Source organism: Daucus carota, chromosome 1 (assembly GCF_001625215.2).
Source record: "Daucus carota subsp. sativus chromosome 1, DH1 v3.0, whole genome shotgun sequence".
NCBI lineage: Eukaryota > Viridiplantae > Streptophyta > Magnoliopsida > Apiales > Apiaceae > Daucus > Daucus carota.
In genome coordinates, this window is record NC_030381.2 from 22,611,539 (window position 1) to 22,621,575 (window position 10,037).

General features: G+C 30.3%; 1 protein-coding gene and 1 non-coding gene across 2 annotated transcripts; both read left to right on the forward strand.

The window, feature by feature from the left end:
* The first annotated feature begins 4,438 nt into the window (after window positions 1-4,438).
* On the forward strand, window positions 4,439-4,648 carry LOC135149996 (small nucleolar RNA U3). The gene has a single exon (XR_010288351.1). It is a non-coding gene; the product is annotated as a small nucleolar RNA U3 (small nucleolar RNA).
* A 1,495-nt stretch (window positions 4,649-6,143) lies between these two features.
* LOC108204836 (putative clathrin assembly protein At2g25430) lies at window positions 6,144-8,790 on the forward strand. Its single transcript, XM_017374472.2, has 2 exons — window positions 6,144-6,381; window positions 6,660-8,790. Exon 2 carries the CDS (start codon window positions 6,695-6,697, stop codon window positions 8,603-8,605), a length of 1,911 nt encoding a protein of 636 aa, XP_017229961.1. The 5' UTR covers window positions 6,144-6,381; window positions 6,660-6,694; the 3' UTR covers window positions 8,606-8,790.
* The last annotated feature ends 1,247 nt before the right edge of the window (window positions 8,791-10,037 follow it).

The window sequence follows — 10,037 nt, forward strand, 5'->3', positions numbered from 1 at the left end:
AGAACTTTCTTCTTATATATATATATATATATATGGGTTGCACTCCACATAGAACACTTTAAAAAAAGAACAACACAGAACACTATCATAACACTTTTTCATTCTGAAAAAATGATTTGTTATGATTATAATTACATAGTTAAGCAGTAACTAAACTTAATATATGAAATCTAACATCCAAATCTATCCAAATTATTAATATGAAATATTATAGAATCCAGAACAGAATCCAAAACAGAATCCAGAATAGAATCATGTATATATTCTTTACATGATTAATATCACATAGAATCATGTTATTTGTTAATCCATAATTGTTGTTAAACATGCTAGATACTATTATTTTTCATAATAAATGGTTAATTAGCTTAAAGTTAGAATTTAATTCAAGTTTTATATGAGATTCTATGTTTGATTCCAAAGTGTTCTTCTTTGTTCTTTTTTTAAGGGTGTTCTGTTTTGAGCAATGCCCTATATATATATATATATATATATATATATATATATATATATATATATATATAGAGAGAGAGAGAGAGAGAGAGAGAGAGAGTCCTACTCCAATGGAAACCAAATTAACCTAAAAAACTAAAAACCAGTTTCTGGACAGTTTTTTATCACTATTTTTAACTACAAAAATCACTAATTTGCACATAACATATCACTAATTTATATATAGCATATCTCGCGAATATAAATATATATACACACATATATGCAACGTATATGATCATCATCTTCACCCAAATCGTAATAATGGACCTCTTACCACTATTACCAAACGTTTCTATGACTTGCCACCATTGTCTATCATCACTAATAGTCACATACACTTTCCATCATAACTTACAAAACTAACGACTACTTACCATCATCATACAACTCTTCTTGCGGCTTCCTACCTCCAAGAACCTTCCTACGGATGAAATTAATCATCTATAATCGATTATCAATAATTTAGATAAGTAGATTTTCTCAATTTTAATAATAAAAATCGCTGTTTACATACTGTATAAAAACAGTGATTAGTGCAGTATAAATTAGTGATACCCGTAGTTATAAATTGTGGTAGGGAAACTGGTTTCTAGTTTTTATTTTAAGAGTGGTTTCTATTTGATCATGAGCCTATATATATATATATATATATATATATATATATATATATATATATATATTTGATTAGAAAAAAAAATTAAAACTATAAGACTATAGCACAAAAACGATATAAAAATATATGACCAGCAAATTTAAAACAATTTAAAAAAATCTTCTAAGAGCACGCGAAGAGCGGGCAAAAGTACCTAGTTATTATAATAAAAGAAAGGATTTATAATTTAGTGGTAGTTTTCTAAACAAGTAAATAGTTGAGTGTTTAGTGCTAAAAAATAGTATAACATAACTAGAATATATAGGCCAACATTCCAGTGAGGTACTACTTAATGGAGTTACATAGTACACCATTGTAAATAATCACTTTTATTGTAAATTCTATCGTAGAATACATATAAAATATGATTCTAATATAGAATATTATAACATATATCTATTTTAAGTAATTTAACACTTAAAATTTGATGGAAAAAAGTATGGAGTTACGTAGCACACCATTATAAATATATACATAATATATATTTTATCATATTTATTTTATGGAATATAATTACAAATTTTGAATATTAAACTGAAAACGAAGTTATACAATTTTTTTATTCCAAAAATCATCTAAATTATGCAATATCTCAACATGTTTCCATAACAGAATAATAATCATCCAGAATTATTCTGTTGTAGAATCAGTTTCGAATATATACTTATTTCCATCAAATTTTAAGTGTTAAATTAATTAAAATAGATATATGTTATACTATTTAATATTAGAATCACATTTTATATGTATTCTATGATAGAATTTATAATAAAAGTGATGATTGTGTACTATGTAACTCGGAGTACCTCCCTGTAATGTTGGTCTATATAATAATAATAAATATTAAAAATCCTATATTATAATACCTGAGTCTACCATAGTCTCCAGTTAACCAATCAAAAAAGAGAAATTATTTTAGGACCAATCAGAATCCATTCCTAAATTTTAGACCAATGATATTCTTCCTCCAACTTTCCTTCTATTAAATTTTAACCAGGGACTCAGTTAACCAATAAAAAAAGGAATTATTTTAGCACCAATCAGAAATCACTCCTAAATTTTAGACCAATAATTATTCCTCCTCCAACTTTCCTTTAATTAAATTTTAAGTAGGGTCTCCAGTTAACCAATCTGAAAAAAGCCACTCCTAAATTTTAGAACAATTATACAACTTCTCCAACTATCTTTCTATTAAATTTTAACAAAGGTCTTCAGTTAATCAATCAATGAAAAATATTTTAGGACCAATCAAAAACAACTTTTAAATTTTAGACCAATAATATTATTTCTTTAACTTTTTTATTAAATTTTAATCAAAATATTAACCATATATAAATTAATTATAAATTAATCAATACAATTTTTGAAGCATCAATTGGCAATTTTTCTTTTCTTTAGGCTTTCCAAACCACTGCTCGACCAAAGTTCTATCTTCATACTACGAAAAAGTCCTAAATATTAAAATCTAAAATCAAGATTCACCAAAACACCGATCAATAAAAAACTAAAACTATAAATCAATCATGCAATAAAATCACACAAAAATTTAGGTAGTATAACGAAATTTTATACTAATCATATTCATTCTTTGAATTTCTGTTTTAGCACCAGAATTTTAAACCAACCATGCAAATTTTTTGACATGTAAATTTTACACGAGTTATATTAGTTTTTTCGAAACTAATTTTTTTTAAATCATATTTAGATGTAACAACTGAATTTTAGACCAATCATATTTATTCTGTCAAAATTTGGGACCAGAAGTCATTCCTAAAACTAAAGCAATCATATTCATTCTCCAACCACCTTATGTAGTTAACCAATCAGAAAACAAAAATTATTTTAGCACTAATAATATTCATTATCCAATTTTTATTCTATTAAATTTTATTTAAAATATTAACCAAATACAAGTTAATCAATACAATTTTTTATTATATAATTAATCAACTCCTTTTCATTATCTGATTATAACTCAACCAATTAGACTCCTTTGCATTATCTAATTAAAAATAATCTAATTAGATAATAATAGAATTGGAAATTTACTTTAAGTAATTTAATTTAATTCAATTCAATTTAAGAAAAAATAAATTATTTTAGGATGTTAACCAATAAAAAAAGAGGAATTAATTTAGTACCAATCAAATATCATTCCTTATTTTAGGCCAATTATATTCATTCGTTAACTTTAGATAATGTTAGAACAAATCAGAGTCTATCCCGAGATTTTTTATATAACTAATCAATATTTATATTTTTAGATCAATTTGATAAAAAATATTAAAATTATACGAGTCTCCACACACTACAGATTAGAACGAGCTTTTTATTTACTTGATGGCAAAAAAAGATGGTTTCCTTCTGTTGTGGTCGATAAAATATTAACATATATTACATGACGTGCATGGTCTTTCGAGTAATATATGATATAAAACTAAATATTTACAATTTTATAAAATTAAATTCATACTCGGCTAATAGAAACATCATATATATAACTATAAATATATAATTATAATGTGAGAAATAATAAAAAATAAACACAAGTTAGCATCCAAAATGACCGGTTTTCATAAATCTCACAGTGATTTTATAATTTACTAAGACAAAATTTTCATTAAATCCATAAAATTTTATTGACATAAGTGAATTTTTACAGATTTACACTTTTACGGCATGCTCGATTGAATTTAATAATTTATATTATTTTATAATAAGTTAAGTGCGTACAAATTTTCTGAAATATGACTACAAAGACAATTATGCAGATGACATGAATATGCATACCAATTAACTAAAATATATAATTTAAATAATAATGACTGATATTAGGGCATGCATCCACCCTATGCGATCGACCTTAACCCAACATTACTTTATTCAGTAGGTGAAATTGAAAAACATTACGACCTTGAAATTACTCGCTCGCTCGCGTCCCCATTCTCTAACTCGCTCCCCAATTCTCATATATATATTATAAAAACATTATACATATATATTACATAATTGTTAAAATTAATATAATTTTATACGAGTCCACCCATAAATTTTTATATGACTAAACGATATTTCTAATTTGTTGTGGTGGTTAAAATATTAACATGTATTACGTGAAATACATGATCTTTTGAGTATTATATGATATAAAATTAACTATTTTTTATTTCATAAAATTGAATTCATACTTATCTAATATAAACATCATTTGTATAAGTGTAAATTTATAATTATAATGAGAGAAATAATATAAAATAAACACAAGTTAGCATCCAAAATGATCAATATAGAACAACCTTACTTGAACAGGATCTGTTCTATAGGCTCATACCTCTGCACCCTTGATTTCTAAGGAGGCAGGTCACCAAGTCTGGTGGATGAACCATGACTGCATGACCAGAGCGTGATTAACAGCCCTGTAACCTTGTGTTGGCCATACGAGGACCTTGTGTTGGCCATGCGAGCCGTAGAGGATCGTTTTGTGCAGTTGTCTGACAGACCCAAATGACTAATATAGAAATCTCAGTGATTTTATATTTTACTATGACAAAATTTTAATTATGTCGCTTATTAAAATAGATATAAAAATAAAATATATTTATTTTTTTTGAATTCATAAAATCTTATTTACATAAGTAAATTTGTTACAAAGTTATACTTTTACGGCATGCTCCATTGAATTTAATAATTTCTATGACTTCATAAATAAGTTAACTGTATACAAATTTTCTAAAATATGGCTACAAATTCTAATCATGCGAATATAAATGAATTTTTGCGTACAAATTAATTAAATTATATATTATAGTAACAATGACTGATATCAGGGGATGCATCCACCCGACCTGATCGACCTTAATTTGACATTACTTTATTTAATACGGAAAATTGAAAAAAATTATGGCCCTGAAAATACTCGCCTCGCTCCCATCCCTATTCTCTTACTACCTCCCTTATCCTCATACTATAAAAAAATTCATACATTAATATTACATAATTGTTGACAGTAATATAATTTTATATGTACATTTTTTATTCTCTTATTAGTTTTTAATATTTAATATTGTAAAAATAAATTAATTTAGATCAACATCGGTGCAAATTCAGGAATCAGTATGAAACTGTGATAATTCAGATTTTGGGTCTGAAACTGGGAGTAGGGATTGCATTTCATTATCTCTAAACGATAGTCGATACTTATATAATATTTGATTGAAAAAAAATGGTTATTTCATTTCATATAATACGAGGGTATTGATCTGAGTATTTAAGAAATAATAATTTTTTTTAAAAAAATTATACCTATATTATGTAAAAATTTATATAAATGATAAAACATATATAAGTATACAAATTTATTTATTTTTATAAAAATAATCATTCAGTGCGTAGCACAGGTAAAACACTAGAAAATATATAAGACATACTCCCTCCGTCCCATTTTAACTGCTTTTGACTTTTTTACACGTATTTTAAGGTGTTAAAAAATCACATGTAGACATAATTAATCTTTATATAATTTATATCAAATAAAAGTTTAGAATCCAAACTTTAATTTGATATAAGAATTAAATATTTTTATTGAGTGTAGACACTATTTTTTTACACCTCAATATATGTGTTAAAAAGTCAAACATCAGTTAAAATGGGATTTACACATCAATATATATGTGTTAAAAAGTCAAACATCAGTTACTCCCTCCATCCCAAATTAGATGACCCCGTTGACTTTGGGCACACAATTTAAGGTTCATTGACCGCATAGATACGTGACTTATTTTTAAAATTTTATTTTTGCAAATAATAATTAAAATATGAAATTTTCATTTATAAAAGAAAAAATAAAAAAATAAATTTCGGAAGTAGACGGTCAATGCACCTAAAGTTACGTGCCCAAAGTCAACGAGGTCATCTAATTTGGGATGGAGGTAGTAAAATGGGATAGATGCACATGAGACACAACTATTTATTGAAGAATCACCGCCGTGATAATTTCACTTAAATATAAGTAGCCGCGTTGTGGCAACCCAGAAAATACACAAAGCACCTTCCTCCGACACTTTGACTCTCTCTCTCTCTCTCTCATTCTTTCCGTTTTCATTTCTCGAAGACCCCGGAGAGAATATATAGCTTCCCCGATCACAGACATATACAAACATATCAACTTTATCTCAGCTTAAAGGCTTTGTATCTCAGCTCAACAGATCCTTCTACTCTCAACCCCCATTTTCACGGTACCCCCTACTATTTTCTTGTTTTATTTTCATTGATTTTGTGTTGTAATTACCCAGATCTTAATGCTGCAATCTACTTTGTGTGTATTTATTGATTTGCTGTTATTGAGTATTTCTGTAGATCTTAATTCTTGATTGTGGCCTTTTTGGTGTAGATCATATTTATCTTGCTTAATTTGTTGATTTATGATCTGGGTATTTGTCAAAATTGGATCTTTTGAACATAATTATGGTGTTAATTGTGTTTGACCTAGATTTTGTATTGTTATTTTGTGTAGATCTTGTTGAATTCTAGGGAGGAAGTAGATTTAAGATGAGTACTAGTAGTATTCGTAAAGCGATTGGGGCTGTGAAGGATCAGACTAGCATTGGGATAGCTAAGGTTGCTAGTAATGAGGCACCCGAGTTGGAAGTAGCTATTGTTAAGGCTACTAGCCATGATGATGATCCCGCCGATGAGAAGTATATTCAACGGATCTTGCAGCTGACTTCGTATTCCAGGGGTTATGTTAGTGTTTGTGTTGCAAAGTTGTCTAAGCGGTTGGGGAAGACCCGGGATTGGATTGTGGCTCTCAAGAGTTTGATTTTGGTTCATAGATTGTTGAATGGTGGGGACCTTGTGTTTCAGCAGGAGATTATGTTTACGACGAGGAAGGGAACAAGGTTGTTGAACATGTCTGATTTTAGGGATGAGGCACATTCAAGTTCTTGGGATCATTCTGCTTTTGTGAGGACCTTTGCGATGTATCTGGATCAGAGGCTTGAGATGATTGTGTATGAGAGGAAACAAAGTGGGGGTAGTAATGGGGGAGAAATTCAGAAGTGGAGATCACCTCCAAACAACAGGGGATATGAGTATGATAACTATGAATCTAGGGGACCTAATGGGTATGGGAGTCAAGGGATGAGAAGAGCAAGGTCTTTTGAGGATGTTCGAGAAAGTGAAGCTGGAAAAAAGGCTGTTACCCCATTAAGAGAAATGACCCCGGAGAGGATATTTGGCAAGATGAGTCATTTGCAAAGGCTTTTAGACAGGCTTTTGTCATGCAGACCAACGGGCTTAGCAAAGAATAACAGAATGGTTTTAGTTGCCCTGTATCCAATTGTCAGAGAGAGTTTTAAGCTCTATGCTGACATCTGCGAGGTTTTGGCAGTGTTGCTTGATCGATTCTTTGATATGGAGTACAACGACTGCGTGAAGGCATTTGACGCTTACACCAGTGCCGCAAAGCAGATTGATGAGCTGGTAAGTTTTTATAATTGGTGCAAGGACACAGGTGTAGCAAGGTCATCAGAGTATCCTGAAGTGCAAATGATTACCGGAAAGTTGTTGGAGACTTTGGAGGAGTTTGTGAGGGATAGAGCAAAGGCGATGAAAACACCAGAGAGGAAAGTGGAACCTGCTCCTGTGGTCCAGGAAGAGGAGCCAGTACCAGATATGAATGAAATTAAAGCATTGCCCGCTCCGGAGACTTACACCGCTCCTCCCCCACCCGAGCCGGAGGCCCCTCAACCTCCAAAGCCACAAGTGACTGGAGACTTGGTGGATTTGAGAGAGGACACAATGACTCCAGATGATCAGGGGAATAAGTTTGCATTGGCATTATTCGCTGGACCCGCAGCAAACAATAAGAGTACAAACGGTAATTGGGAAGCATTTCCCTCGAATGGTGAACCAGAGGTCACTTCTGCCTGGCAGAATCCAGCTGCTGAGAGTGGCAAGGCTGACTGGGAGCTGGCCTTGGTAGAAACAGCAAGCAATCTATCGAACCAAAAAGCGGCGATGGGAGGAGGAATGGATCCATTGCTCTTAAATGGCATGTATGACCAGGGAGTTGTTAGACAACATGTGAGCAGTGCCCAATTTGGTGGAGGTAGCTCGAGCAGTGTGGCTTTGCCTGGTATGGGGAAGAGTGCAACACCTGTGTTGGCTCTCCCTGCTCCAGATGGAACTGTACAGACAGTTGGTGGAGATCCATTTGCTGCCTCATTAAGCATTCCACCTCCATCATATGTTCAGATGGCTGAAATAGAGAAAAAACAGCAGCTGCTTGTGCAGGAACAGATGGTATGGCAACAGTATGCGAGGGAGGGAATGCAAGGTCAGACAAGTTTGAGCAAGATCAATGGTGGTGGTTATTATCCACCAGCAATGCCTTATGGAATGCCGCCAGTAAATGGAATGGGATACCCACCGCCCGGGCAATACTACAATCAATACTGAGGTTTCCCTCATTGTATACTTATATGAGAATATTATTTTTTTCCTTTCCACTGTCTTACTGTGATTACTTTGCTTTACTGTGAAAATTTCTTTGTATGTCAAACGAGAAAAGGGAGAGACTGAGGCTGAGCTCATGCAATTTTTTGATTTTTATGGGAAGCCAAGATGTATGTCTTTATTGCTTCCGATTGGAGTATTTTTGGCATTTATGTTTATGTAATTTGATTTTTAAAGTAGTACTGCTTAATTTAGTACGCTGCAGAAGTTATATTCTTCTACATTGTGACAATTGCCTGTTGCAGAAAGTCAGAAACCGTCTTTATTATGTGGAGTCTTAACAGTAAAGCTGTAATGAGTGGAGCTGGTTGCAAACAAGCTTGAACTTTGATTGGTTCATTATCCAACTCAAATCGAGTCAGGGTATTATAAATGTTCGACTTGACTTGTTAAATTTGAGCTTGACTTGTTAAAACGGAAGATATATGAATTTTGAACTTTTAATGTGTAAAAGAAAAGGGTAATGAAATGTAATTTTATGTAATCGAGAAGGTGATTCTAACATAGAAATTTTGAACTTTTAATGTGTAAAAGAAAAGGGTAATGAAATGTAATTTTATGTAATCGAGAAGGTGATTCTAACATAGAAAGAAAAATATAGAATTAATTTGAGGGCATACCTGTTTGAATTAGTAGTGATTTACTAATTGATTATTAAAATTTCACATCAATTTTGATATTTTTATAATATGATTATAATAATTATATCTTAGCATTTGTACGGTTTGATCTATGAAAATATAATTTGGAAAAAAAAATACCATGCTTGATTAAAATAGTATTAATTTTAGTAGTTGACTATTAAAATTTCACATGTAAAATATCTTTCATTTTTTGATATATTTGTAACATCATTAAAATCAGTAGATCCTAATATTCATATGATCGGATGATTTAGATCATCAAGAAATTTTTTTTTAAGAAATATAAAACATCAATTTAGTACCAGACTTTTTTGAAGTATCACTAGTTTGTTAAAATTTCACATCAAATTTCCTTTTTATTTTTTGAATATCATTAAAATAAGTAGATTTTCTAAAATCTGTACGGTTGAATCATCAAGAAATATTTTGAAAAATAAAATAAAATATCAATTAAGACTAAGACATGTTTGACGTGTTAGTAGTTTTACTAATTCACTGTTAAAATTTCACAATAAATATATATATTTTTGATATTTTTCAAAATCATTTAAGTACATCTAAACATCTGTACACTTGGATCTTCAAGAAATATTGTAATTTATTTTAAATATTATTTAAAATTTAAAGATATTTTCATAAATTTTTGCGAACTACTCGACTCAAATTTGAATCAACTCGAAATGTTCGTGAACAACTCGAATTCGAGTCGATTCTTATTGAACTCAAGTTTG